At 38.1% G+C, this 13,823-nt stretch overlaps 1 protein-coding gene across 17 annotated transcripts in view; it reads left to right on the forward strand.

Moving 5' to 3' along the window:
* EIF4G3 (eukaryotic translation initiation factor 4 gamma 3) overlaps positions 1-13,823 on the forward strand; it is a 384,857-nt gene that overhangs the window by 204,561 nt on the left and 166,473 nt on the right. For all 17 annotated transcript variants that reach the window (XM_024125370.3, XM_055083733.1, XM_055083731.1 and 14 more), the window contains 3 exons: positions 560-674; positions 8,508-8,605; positions 11,172-11,294. In XM_024125370.3, the coding sequence (XP_023981138.2) occupies positions 560-674; positions 8,508-8,605; positions 11,172-11,294 (336 nt within the window). The remainder of the gene's footprint in view (positions 1-559; positions 675-8,507; positions 8,606-11,171; positions 11,295-13,823) is intronic.

Consider the following 13,823-nt stretch of genomic DNA (forward strand, 5'->3'; position numbering starts at 1 on the left):
CCTCTCACTGTTGTGGCCTCTCTCGTTGCGGAGCACAGGCTCCAGACGCGCAGCCTCAGCGGCCATGGCTCACGGGCCTAGCCACTCCGTGGCATGTGGGATCTTCCCAGACCGGGGCACGAACCCGTGTCCCCTGCATCGGCAGGTGGACTCTTAACCACTGCGCCACCAGGGAAGCCCTACATCTTTTTTTTTTTAATTGAAGTATATTTGATATACAATATTGTGTTAGTTTCAGGTGTGCAGCAAAGTGATTTGGTTATACATATGTATATTCATTTTTTTCAATTCTTTTCCATTATAGGTTATTACAAGATACTGAATATAGTTCCCTGTGCTATACAGTAAATCCTTGTTGTTTATCTACTCATTGCATCTTAATGGCAAGCAGCTGTTTTGAATGTGTTTAACAAAGTGGCTTTACCTCCTTTAAATGATTCTCTTACACACACCACACACACACACACGCACGCACACGCACACGCACACCTACCTTTATTTTTCCGTAGTAAGCTACCTTCATGTTACTTCCTAAATGTCTGTAACCCCTCTCTTGCAGTATCGTCATAGTGGCCCTCCGTATGTTGGGCCCCCACAGCAGTATCCGGTTCAGCCACCAGGGCCAGGTCCTTTTTATCCTGGACCGGGACCTGGGGACTTCCCCAGTGCTTATGGTAAGTATGAAAAATTAGGCAATTTCTGCTAGTTTGTTGTGCTTATTTCATTTTGTTGTTTGGCAGGTCAGTTTAGGTAGTGAGGTTTGGTGGTGTGAAAGATTTTTAAATAAAATGTTGCAAACAGTTCTGACCTGAAAGCTTTTTTTTTTTTTAGAGCAGCTTACAAGGAAAGAATATTATAGAAATGTATTTAGTTAATGACACCTTCTGAAGGAGCTGGTAATTCTGTTGCAAAGAGCCCATGTCTCAAGTGTCTGATGTCTGCTGCTGGCTCATGATTACCTAGATTGTTGCTGGATTTTTGCTGAATGCATAAATATACCTTATCTCCCTTCCATGATTTCCTTTTTTCTAAGCATTTACCACCATTTACCAAAACATTTGTTAATGTTTTCTCACTAGAATGTAATATCCACGAAGGCAGGGAATTTTATTTGTTTTGTTTACTGCTATATCCCTAGCACCTAGAGAACAGTGACTGGTAGGCACTTAGAGAATATACATGGGATGACTGAATTTAACTCAGTATACCTGTGATTCCTTTTCTGCAAAATTTTGGTAAGATCTGTGTCATGGGGAGGTTTTGAGGATTAGTTAAATGGAAATGCCTTGAAAAATTACAAGTATTTTTAATGTAGAGAAGCAAGCACCAAGCTTATACTTGGTGTGTGAACCAATACTAAACTAAGGAGTAATGAAAATTACTTATTTTATTCAGTAAATTTCTACAACATACCACACTTGTTTTTTGTCCTTAGAAGGCGAATTATAAGTGATAAAATCAGCAAATACTAGAAAAGTTAAACTTTAAGATTCAGTAAGGGGACTCCCCTGGTGGCGCAGTGTTAAGAATCCGCCTGCCAATGCAGGGGACATGGGTTCAAGCCCTGGTCCAGGAAGATCCCACATGTGTCAGAGCAACTACTCCCATGCGCCACAAGTACTGAGCCTGCGCTCTAGAGCCCGCAAACCACAACTACTGAGTCCACGTGCCACAACTACTGAAGCCCACGCACCTAGAGCCTGTGCTCCGCAACAAGAGAAGCCACCGCAATGAGAAGCCCATGCACTGCAACGAAGAGTAGCCCCTACTCGCCACAACTAGAGAAAGCCCGTGTGCAGCAGGGAAGACCCAGCAAAAATATTAATTAGTTAATTAATTAAAAATATAATTATTAAAAAAAATTCAGTAAGCATTGCTCTTTTCCATTACAGCAAGGACATATTAAAATTTTTACTTGTTCTTTTAAGATGGTAACCCACCCTAGATAAACATGTATCCACTAACTGATTTCCTAACATTGGAATTAGTGGCTCTGTTAAAAACCTTTATAGAATAATTGATGGGTATTAGAATAATCCAAGAAGGTTTCCTTTAGGTTTTGAGGTGAAATAGGCAAAGCAACCAAGTGTTACCTAGCTTTACTTCTTTTAGAAAAGGAAAACTTTTCTGTTACTTGTGAAACTGCTGTTTCAAAATGATATACTTTAAAACTTCATTAAATGTCTCAAATATATATGTTTATTTAGCATGGCTTTATTAAGTGGTATTTTTACTAAGAAATACTTGATATTTTCAGAATAATACATGTTTACACATATGTTTAAAAGGAAAATAATATATACACATTGCCCAGCTTTAACATAGAATATTGCCTGTACTGTTGAGGTACTTGTGCACCCCTTGAACTTAGCTTTAAGGCACAGTTTTCACACAAGTCTAGTGCCTTTGTATTGGTACTTGCTCTGAAAATTTAAATCCAATTAAAATTATTTTGAGGTGTAAAATTGGCTGTTGTTGTTATCTAGAATTTATTGAATAGAAGAACTTTAAGATGAGATTATCTGTCAGAGTAAACATGCTGAAATTAACAGTATTTTTCTTTCAAATCCATGTTGCAAAGGGAATGCAATTGTATCTTCGAATTTACAAAATTATTCTGAAAGGTTTCTCACTGAATTTTAGTCTACTGTTTATTTACAGATCACATAAATGATTTTTTGACTCAGAAAATATCATCATTATTATAAGTCTGTGCCAGCCCTCCTTCTTGCTCTTGAAACTACTGCTGCAGTATATATGGAAACAATATAGATGAGTTTACTAGTAGAGAAATATTTTGATGATGTGTATATACAGTATTATAACATTTTGGTTTTATTTATTTCTATTATATATAAGCCATATTTATTTATTTTTACAAAAAAGGAATAGATTGAGGTGCAGTTGTATCTCAGATATTGTTGATGTCTGTTCCTTTTGATAGATATTCTTTCTTCCCCAGGAAATTCTTACATAGATCCAATAGACATTGAGTAGGTAGTTCATCACCTAGATTAAAACAGTTTTCCTAGTTTCCTTAAGATTAGAAAGACGATCTTAAGATAGTTTTTCATTATGAAAGTAACCAAGTTGATGAAAAATACAAATAATGTAGGACATAAAAAGTTGAAATAACCAATTTTTGTCCCTCCTTACTCCCTAAAGAAATAATGATTTAACAGATTGAAACATATTTTTTTCATTCATATTTAAATAATTTTTAATGCAAATGGGCACATACTATTTTTAATGTTCTAAAACTTCCTGGTTTTTTTCCCCGTCTCATGACATATTCATGGACATCTTTCCATTTCATTGCCTATAGAATTTCAAGCTACATAGTATTCCATTTTAAGGATAAATCATAATCTAGTTCTCTGCTGATAGAAGTTTATAGATTCTTTTTCTTATTTGGGCAGATGTTTTAGTTTTTTGTTTTTCTTTTTTTTGCGGTACGCGGGCCTCTCGCTGCCGTGGCCTCTCCCGTTGCGGAGCACAGGCTCCAGACGCGCAGGCTCAGGGGCCATGGCTCACGGGCCCAGCTGCTCTGTGGCATGTGGAATCTTCCCGGACCGGTGCACGAACCCGTATCCCCTGCATCGGCAGGCGGTCTCAACCACTGCGCCACCAGGGAAGCCCAGATGTTTTAGTTTTAAAGCCTGTCACTAGTTAGTATGTTTTTATCAGAATCAAAAGTTGTAATCTAATCGTTCCCATCAATTTTAGGTCCTCCAGCTATATTGCCTTGGTCTTATGGTGTAGAAGCCATAAACATTCCCTTTCTATTTCCTTTTCTTGGACCTCTCCCCTTCTCTTACCTTTTCACTTCCATTTCTTAATTTCCCTCTGATCCTGATGCCTCCCCTTTCCTCTTCATCTCTCCTGTCCTGATCTTGGGTTGGGTTAAAGGTGGGTGTGGGGATGGGATCCTAGTTCTGTGTTCCAAAGCAGGAGTCCTTTCTTCTAGGGCAGAGGACCTTCCTTTATCTGAACTGGCAATGAATGAATCCAAGACTTGTTCCTTCTTGCTCTACTGCTGGAGTTTGTGAGTTGGGTGGGCTTTTTTCCCCCCATAGTTCTTAGTTCTTCATCCTTAACTTTGCACTTCACTCCTGCATACTACCAGTTTACTTCCCTACTTGGTTTAAACCTTGAACAGTGGTTCTCAAAAAATATTCTTAACTACATTGAATTTCAGTAACTAGGATCATAGAATTATGTATAATTTTTGCAATGTTTCTACAGTGTTGAGGAAAAATAACTAATGAATAGTATTTGCTCAGTGTCGCTTTTCAGTTTTTCTCTTATCAGTGTTTCTTTTTTTTTTTCTTTTGTGGTACGCGGGCCTCTCACTGTTGTGGCCTCTCCCGTTGCGGAGCACAGGCTCCGGACGCACAGGCTCAGCAGCCATGGCTCATGGGCCCAGCCGCTCCGCGGCATGTGGGATCCTCCCGGACCGGGGCACGAACCCGTGTCCCCTGCATCGGCAGGCGGACTCTCAACCACTGCGCCACCAGGGAAGCCCTTGTCAGTGCCTGTTACATCAGCAATACCTCATGGAGACTGAAATTATTTCCAGGCCAACCCTAGAGGGTGATTGCCCAAGATAAAAAACATAGTTTTGGGAGCAAAGGGATGTGGTTGATGGTGGCAGTGATGTTGAGGAAGAAAAAAAAAAATGTTGAGAATTTACAGTGGTAGATGGCTCCGTTCTCTCTTACTTCAAGCCCGTATACTCTCCTTTTTTCTCACTCTGTCATGTCATTTCCCTTTCCTTCTGTCATCTTCTTTCCACGCTTTTCCTGAGTCTCTATGGGGGCTTGGGCACCTTGTTCAGCTCGTAAGAGCTGAGGGAGTCATTGTTCCCCGTAGTGTGTGTAGGTGGGAAACTTTTTTGGCACCTCAAATTCAGTTTGATTGTGTTTTCGCAGAGCGGCAATACATTATTATTATGGGTATATTATGGGATAAATTGATTTTTATGTTCCAGCCTGCATATTTAACCACTATATTTATCTTTGTTTCTATGGAAAATTGAAGGTTTTGAAAGGTTATGGAAGACCTGCAGTGTGTAAGACATTTGTGCTAAATATTATGTGGAATGTAGATGTTGAGGTATTCTCCCTGCCTTTCAGGAACTTATTTGTGTGATGTTTGTGCTTGGGGTTTTGCCAAAGAGATGAAATCTAAATATTGACTAGACCAGTTGTTCCCAGATCTTTCAGTATCCTGGGCAAGTGAAATATAAAGTAAAGTAAAATAAAGGAAGAAACATACATGACTATTACATTTAAAATTTTGCCAATAAGACTTTTAAAGCAAACTGCTACTTATTGTATCATTTCCTATAGGAAGGCTGTTTTAACAACAAAAGAGTACGACTGAAATAATTTCCTAAAAGGAACAGTCCTTTCCAAAAATGTCAAGTTGGCAAGCCTGTAGTTGTGTGTGTATGTCATGGTTATTATTGTATATATTTGCCATATATCATTGACACCTTTTATATAGACTGGGGTTAGGAGAACCACTGATATAGAATAAGAGTCAGCAAACTTTTTCTATAAAGGACCATATATAGTAAATATCTCAGGCTTTGCAGAACTAGGATCCCATCCCCACACCCACCTTTAACCCAAACCATTCAGCTCTGCCATAGTAGTGGGAAACCAGCCATAGAGAGTAGATAAAGTGTTGTTTGTGGGTGTCTTCCCATAATACTTTATTTACAAAATAAATGGTATTAAGCTGAATTTGGGCCTCCTGATCTAGACAAACCTACCTCATTCCATGAATAAGAGTTCCAGAGACATTAAGTAACTTGCCTGATAAATGGTATGCAAAAGTGATTCACATTTTTAATAGAATAAAATAAATGTTTTAAATGTCCCTGCCTATGTAAGAAGTTGCATTAGATTATTTTAAAAAACGCAATTGTTTGGTAGGGCAGAAGGCCTGCTCTGCTGGGGTCCATAGTTGACTAAATGTTTTACTAATTTAGTGTTTAACTCCCCACTATATTGAGATTATCATATTCTGCCAGGTTTATTCAACTGGTATTTATTGTGCATATATTATACATCAGCCTCTGCCCCAATCATGTTGATTCAGAACTGATTCATTAGAAGAATCTGATTTTTTTTTTTTTAAGGGATGTTTTACCTTTTGGATCTTATTTCACTTAGCTTAAAAAATAAGGCAAGGTGAGCCAATTGTATTGCTTGTGTAACAGCATTTGAAACCAATTTTAGGGGTTTGTTTTGTGAGTTTTGGAGCTAGTGATGTAATATGGTAGTATAGAATTGCTTATTTGAGCTCTGCTTTGATAATACTTTGCTCACTTACTAGAGGATAGCTAATGTGTTTTTGTCTTTGAATTTATTCAAATCCTAGTCATGCTGTTTACATCAGCCCTGTTTAGTTCTTTTCCAAATCTGATTCTCAAAACCTGATTGATACCTGCAGAGTTCTGATACTGCAAATCACAGTGCTTCCGAGAAATTTCCACTTGAGGATTATTATTATGATGATGGTGGGGATGGTGAAGATGTCGATGATGACAGTGATAATGGAGCCTACATTATTTGACTTTTTACTAAAGTACCAAGGATTTTACCAGTATTAACTATCTTCATACACATTTCTTTCCTTCTTGTTACTTTGACTGCTATCCATCTCTCCCACTAAAGGCCAATCATCACTTGTGCACCCATCATATATGTACCCATTTAAGGCTGTTACTCTAGCAGTTCTCTTCTCTTTCCTATGTTATCATTTTTTTTCTCCCTCTGCTGGATTAGTTTTATCAGCATACAGGTATATTGTTTCATTCTCATCTTTTTAAAAAAAAAGTTTTTTTTTTTTACTTCATATTTTTGTCCACCTATAGCCCATTTTTCTCCTTCCTTTAAGACTTTAAAGAAAAAGAGCTGTCTGTACTCACTGTCTTCATTTTCTGAAGACAGATGAGGATGCACACCTCCATCCCCACCCAAACAACTTTTGTCAAGGTCACCAGTGAATTCTACTTTGCTAAATCTTAATTGACCTCCCAGTACCATTTGACATAGTTAAGCACTCTGCCCATTCTTGGACCATTCATCTCCTTTGCTGGGTTTCCTTCATATCTGTGACCTCTAAACAACATAGAGTGCCTTGGGAGTTCCATGGTGATCCAGTGGTTAGGACTCCGTGCTTTCACTGCCGTGGGCCCAGATTGAGTCCCTGGTCAGGGAACTAAGATCCTGCAAGCAGTGCAGCGCCACCAAAAACAGGTCACTATTAAAAGAAAGAAATAAATAAACAGCATAGAGTGCTTCAAAGTTTAGTCCTTGGGCTTCTTTTCTGTTTGTACTCATTTCCTGAGTTACCCAGTCTCATGGTTTAAATACTGTCCATATAGTCTAATTCCAAAATGGTTACCTTTTCTCCGACTCCAGACTTGCGTCTCTTTTGGCCTACTTGATATCTTTGTTTGAAAGTCTAATAAGAATGTCAAAACTTTACATGTCCAAAATTGAGCTCTTGATTTTTCTGCCCTAAATTGTACTCTTCCTCATCTCAGTAAATAAATAAATAGCACAGTAGCTAGTACGTCCATCCTTCCACTTGCTCAGACAGACCTTAAGAATTTTCCTTGACACTTGTTTCTCTCACACCCACATCCATCCATTAGCAAGTCTGGAGGTTCTACTTTCAAAAATATCCAGTATCTGACCCCTTCTTACCACCTCTGCTATAAGCACTCTGGTTTACTAGTAATTATAATAATAGTCAAAGTTTTGAAAGTTAATAAAGGATTCATTGAGGTGGGTAGGTAGAAGAAGTTAATTTCAGGCAGAAGGGCAGTGTGGTCAAAGGCGTGAACAATGTTGAAGAGATTGGTATACTCAAGGGACAGGAATACGTTATACCTTAGAGCAAAGGTGTGGAGTTTGAGAATGGTAGAAAATGTAGTTTGGAACCTGGATTCCTAGGGGCTGGACTTTATCTTTAGGCTGCTTGTTTTCAGCCCCAACAGTAGGACATTCGCCGAACCTAAATGGTAGCTCCCTGTGGCAGTGGTTCTCCATAAGTAAGGAGAAGAATTAGAGCACCCCAACCCCCAAGATGATGAGATATATTCTCCTGCCCCTGACCAAAGCCACACGCAAGACATATCCACACAAACCTTTGTTTTGAGAATCACGGTCGGAGGCAGTGGGCCCCCAGGATAGATTTTTTTTTTTAAGCAGTAACTCTGGTGGCAGTCTGCAGGAGTTGCTTATTTAGTTGTTTTTATAGTGGATGCTGAAGAAAAGATAGATGCTTATGACTGTTTGGGAATCATTCCTTGACCACTTCAGTAGCTGGAGGGGAGCTGGTGGAAAGAGCTGAGCAAGAAGAATGCTTATTTTCGTCTGTTACTTTTTTTTAAAACTAATTGTCTAGATTTACAGTGCCATTACTAGTCTTAATAGTGGTTGACAAAATAACTGAATGCTTTTTTTCATTCTTTTCTAATTCTTTAGGAGCGCCTTTTTACCCAAGTCAGCCAGTGTATCAGTCAGCACCTATCATAGTGCCTACGCAGCAGCAGCCCCCTCCAGCCAAGAGAGAGAAAAAAACAGTAAGAGATCTTCATTAAGTTTTCTCACCTTAAAATTGAATGTCCATTTACTTATCAAATAAGTTTACCCACAGCTGTAATAATTATTCACCTCAGTTCCCAAATGACTGCCAATTTTTATTCCTCCCTTATATCCTCACCACTAGACCTGGAGGATTTGTATGGGCATATAACTAGACGTTGCAAGTACCCTTGGCTTAATATCAATTTTCAACATGCGCTGAGCTAGCTATGCTAAATGACAACATGCCATCCAGCTCCAGAACAGGAAGGTTTAATCTTCTAAAGTCTCACTGAGTGGGAGGAATTTGAGCTCGGTTCTCACATCCTTATTGTCCTTTAACTCTAGTCCTAGTCAGCTCTATATTCAAATATGAATTGACAGGGGAAAAATAGCACAAGAGAAAATGGGCATAGTATTAAGGACAGCAAGAAAAATCTTTCCTATAGAATATATTTATTTTAAGAAACAGAAAGCAGAATTTAGAAAATATATTGTAATTGTTTTAAATAAATTACAGAGGCTTTGCCTCTATCTAGTCAGGCAGGCCCAAGAGAATTAGAGTACAGTAATAATGAAATACGCAATGCAGAATATTTTGTAGAAGAGTGGCTTGCAATCTTTTATCCATCAGAACGCACAAAATGAATGATGTTTATAAGAGATTCCCACATTCACACAGGTAAAATAAGTGAGAGTGACATCATAGCAATACTCTTGAAAGTACTCTCATTTAATAAAAATTAATGAGGTTCAGAACTTTGGTTCTTTTTTATCAGAGACAAATTATTTGTGCACACATCATAATAAACATGACCTGCCAATGTATCATGACACTACAGTTGAGAAACTGCTGTGGAAATGTTGACACAGCATGGTAGATGTTGGACTTGAAGAACACTCTCAGAATGCAGGAAAATTAATAAAGAAAATAATGAAAATGGAAGACAGTATTAATAGATGTTACTGAAGAAGAAAGTAGAATAAATGAATTGTAAAACAGTACATAAAACTGTAGTAGGGGACTTCCCTGGTGTTGCAGTGGTTAAGAATCCACCTGCCAGTGCAGGAGACACGAGTTTGAACCCTGGTCCGGGAAGATCCCACATGCTGCAGAGCAACTAAGCCTGTGTACCACAACTACTGAGCCTGTGTGCCACAACTACTGAAGCCCGTGCACCTAGAGCCGGTGCTCCACAAGAGAAGCTACTGCAACGAGAAGCCCACGCACTGCAATGAAGAGTAGTCCCCGCTCACTGCAACTGGAGAAGAGCCCACACACAGCAACGAAGACCCAGTGCAGCCAAAAATAAATAAATAATAAATAAATAAATAAATTTTAAAAAACCCAAAAAACTATAGTAGGAATAAGATTCTATACCTGAAAAAAATAGCTGATAGTAGAAATTTTAATAAAGACCTACTCCCAGGAAAGCTTCCAGATACAGGTGGTTTTATTAGTGAATTCTTTGAAATTTTTAAGAAGCCAGGGCTAGCTTGATAAGCTCTGGATTTAATGACAAGCAGAGGGGGGGCTTTCAGCACTGTTCCAGGATGGAAAGCCTAGACCCAGGTACTCCATCTCCATTATAGCACCATCTCCACTGATGTCTATGCATAGGTAGCCTTCAAAAAAATTAAAAGAAGACCATACACATTGTTCTGTATCTTGCATCTTTTCATTTACCAATACATCTTGACAGTCATTCCATGTTAGTACATGTAGATCAATCTCATTTTTTCTACTGGCTGTTTGGTATTTAATTGTAAGGATGTAGCATAAATTTTTAAAAAATTTTTTATGCAGCAGGTTCCTATTAGTTATCCATTTTATACATATTAGTGTATATATGTCAATCCCAATCTCCCAATTCATCACACCACCACCGCCCCTTGCCACTTTCCCCCCTTGGTGTCCATGTGTTTGTTCTCTACATCTGTGTCTCTAGTTCTGCCCTGCAAACCAGTTCATCTGTACCATTTTTCTACATTCCACATATTGTAGCATAAAGTTTTAATTACTATGTTCTTGATCAACCTTTAGAATCTATGTGTTTGCTGGGAAAAAAAACAGTATTGCAGTGAGCATCTTTACATACATATACAAGGTTATCTGCAACATAAATCCCTATTTCTGAGTCCTAGGATATGGATATTTTACATTTTGTTAGAGAACCATTTAAGGGCTTTAAAACTTTAGATAGTAACTTCCATATTTTAAAACTCTTTTATGAATCTTGTCTTATGTTAAGCATTATAAATAAAATCAGTCAATTTGGCATTGCTTAAAAGACAGTGTTAATACTTTGCCTTTTTGACCTAGAAATTTATCCAACTATGTTTCATTTTAGCTTGTTGTGCTAATTAATTCAAGTTAGAGCTAATGGCCTAAATTCTTTTGAATGACCCCCTCTGGTTCCATGATTGAAATCAAGTCAAATGTGGTGATTGTCAACTTTGATGTTTGACAGGTTTCCCAGTTTGCATCTTTATACATCATATGCCTATAAATCTACTACATAGACACCCATCTATAAATAAGCCATCTTATTTGTAACCTTATAGATAAGAATTCGAGATCCAAACCAGGGAGGTAAAGACATAACAGAGGAGATTATGTCTGGAGGTGGCAGCAGAAATCCTACTCCACCCATAGGGAGACCCACATCCACACCTACTCCTCCTCAGGTAAGACAGAATGTGCCATGATGGATGATGGTGTGTATTTTTTGTTCACTAACCTCTACTGAGCTCTTCTTTCTTCTATAGCCACTTGACTGTACTTTTCCTTACCATCAGTTGTCTCATAGCCTAGAATATCTAAATGATATTTAAACAGACATGTTGTTTCTCTTTGTAAACTGTTATAACTTCCAACTTTTTATTGGTAATATTTCTCTGTATTGTCTTCACATTCAGAGCATAGCTGCTGCCACTCTTCCTAATGAACTATTATTGCATGGTACCAAAAGGAGCTGCATTCCTATGGAAACCTCATCATTAAATGAGTATTTTGTATTTTCAATATGGAGTCTTAGGAATTAAATGCTACACTCTGTGATAATATAAACATTAAAATTGAGAATTTAAACATTTTTATTGAACTGTGTTGTTTGAGATGATTGCCTGTGTTATTCAGAGCATATTTAAATGTATTATAGGTATACCTCTTAAACTTTTTTAGTACTACATAAATGAGCTTCTTGAGTGGAGGGTGTCTTCTTTAATTATTTACAAAGGTTATTAACAAGTTCTGTCAAACACCTTTTTGTTCCTGTTGCAGAATGTGGTTATCATGATCTTCTAAGAGTTCACTTTCTTGCTTTTCGACATCAAGGCTTTCCAGGAGAAGCTGAGGTTTAGCAAACTATAATAGAAAATGGACCCCACCCCCCGAAGTTGGACAGAATTTTGATTTCATCATTGGGTTACTTTAAATTCTGCTAAACCATTCAGAGGAGAAGAGTGATTTCAAATCTTCAAAATATCTAAAGTGAATGCTCAGCATATAAAACAGACATAACCAAAGTTGTTAAGGTCTAGGGATCTGCTTGCTTCCCCCTCTTGTGGCAGGATGGTGAGGTACTTCTCAGAGCCCAGTTTACAAACAAGTGATATGGATGATCAAATATAAGGCATTTCAGAATGACAGACTATTGACTTGATTTTAGTAGTACTACATAGGTTAAAAAAAAGTTCTTTAAAAATTGAGCTCACAAACAGTTGTCTAAGTTTAGAGCCCCTTGAAAATCTGTGAATTTTGAGTCGACCTAAAACTTGGGACTGTGTATAATGATGTGTTTCACTTGGAAACGATGATACTCTCTGGCTGACTTTTATCTCAGTCTTCTATCATCGAGCTAAGTATAATATGTAACCATCTAGATATATGAATTGTAAGGTTATATTAATGATTGTTAATAGAAATTTTCACTATTCCCTATTATTTCCCCAGGGATATTCCAAATCTGGAATGATTGAATAGGGCTTATACTTAATCTTGTCCCTGGACGTAAACATGGGACAAGCACCATATACACATTTAAGTTATCCACTTATGTGCTCTGTTAGGTGGGAATATACTATAGCAAAAATTTAGGATTAGTTGATCGGGGCAGTTCAATTTTGGTCTGTATTTTCCCATATTAATTAAAATATTGTTACTGTCCAGCTATGTAGTCGACAACCTTTTATTGATTTTTGTTTAAATTCTCAACTTGAATATATATTAGTATATCTTTTTGCATTTTAATTCCCTGTGGGTTGGTTTGTTTTTCTTTAATCTTACCAAGCTTGATCCTACCCTCTTCTGGTTATCTCTCTGTCCTTAAGTCACAGGAATCATTTTGCTCTTTATCTTTCCCCAGGGATCCCAGGCCTGAATACGAATGTATGTGTTTGGGTAATCATAAAGCCCATTAAGTGTACATTTTTATTTGATAAAGGTCATCAGTCAATTATTATAATGTTGGCAGTTCTTTTTGAGGTGTAATGTTGTCTTGAAGCATCAGTTTATTTTATTAGGTAGTTTGCATTTAAATCCACACTTACCGATCTGTTGTCTTTCCAAATGCATGAAATTCATGGAATGAATAAATAGCCTTTTAACAGACATATGTACTAGAAATATTTCATTTTCCTCTTAAGAACAACAACAGTGCAAGTGTGATGACGGCAACCGACACTTGGCTTCATTTTCTAGAAATTCACGGAGAGTGGTGCACATAGAGTAGGAGAGGATATCCCTGGTTAGGGGAAGCAATCATTAATGCCTAATTGTTATGTTATGTAAAAATGTTGCCCCAATGTTTCAAAAGAAGCTAGAAATCAATCTGCGAGTTTTCTTTTGTTTGTTTGTTTTTTTAAATTTATTTTTTTTTTATTCATTTATTTTTGGCTGCATTGGGTCTTCGTTGCTGCGTGCGGGCTTTCTCTAGTTGCGGCGCATGGGGGCTACTCTTCATTGCAGTGTGCGGGCTTCTCACTGCAGTGGCTTCTCTTGTTGTGGAGCACAGGCTCTAGGCCTGAGGGCTTCAGTAGTTGTGGCACGCAGGTTCAGTAGTTGTGGCTCACAGGCTCTAGAGCACATGCTCAGTAGTTGTGGCACACGGGCTTTGCTGCTCCGTGGCATGTGGGATCTTCCCGGACCAGGGATCGAACCCGTGTCCCCTGCATTGTCAGGCAGATTCTCAAACACTGCGCCACCAGGGAAGCCCC

The sequence above is a fragment of the Physeter macrocephalus genome, chromosome 3 (assembly GCF_002837175.3).
Source record: "Physeter macrocephalus isolate SW-GA chromosome 3, ASM283717v5, whole genome shotgun sequence".
Classification (NCBI taxonomy): Eukaryota; Metazoa; Chordata; class Mammalia; order Artiodactyla; family Physeteridae; genus Physeter; species Physeter macrocephalus.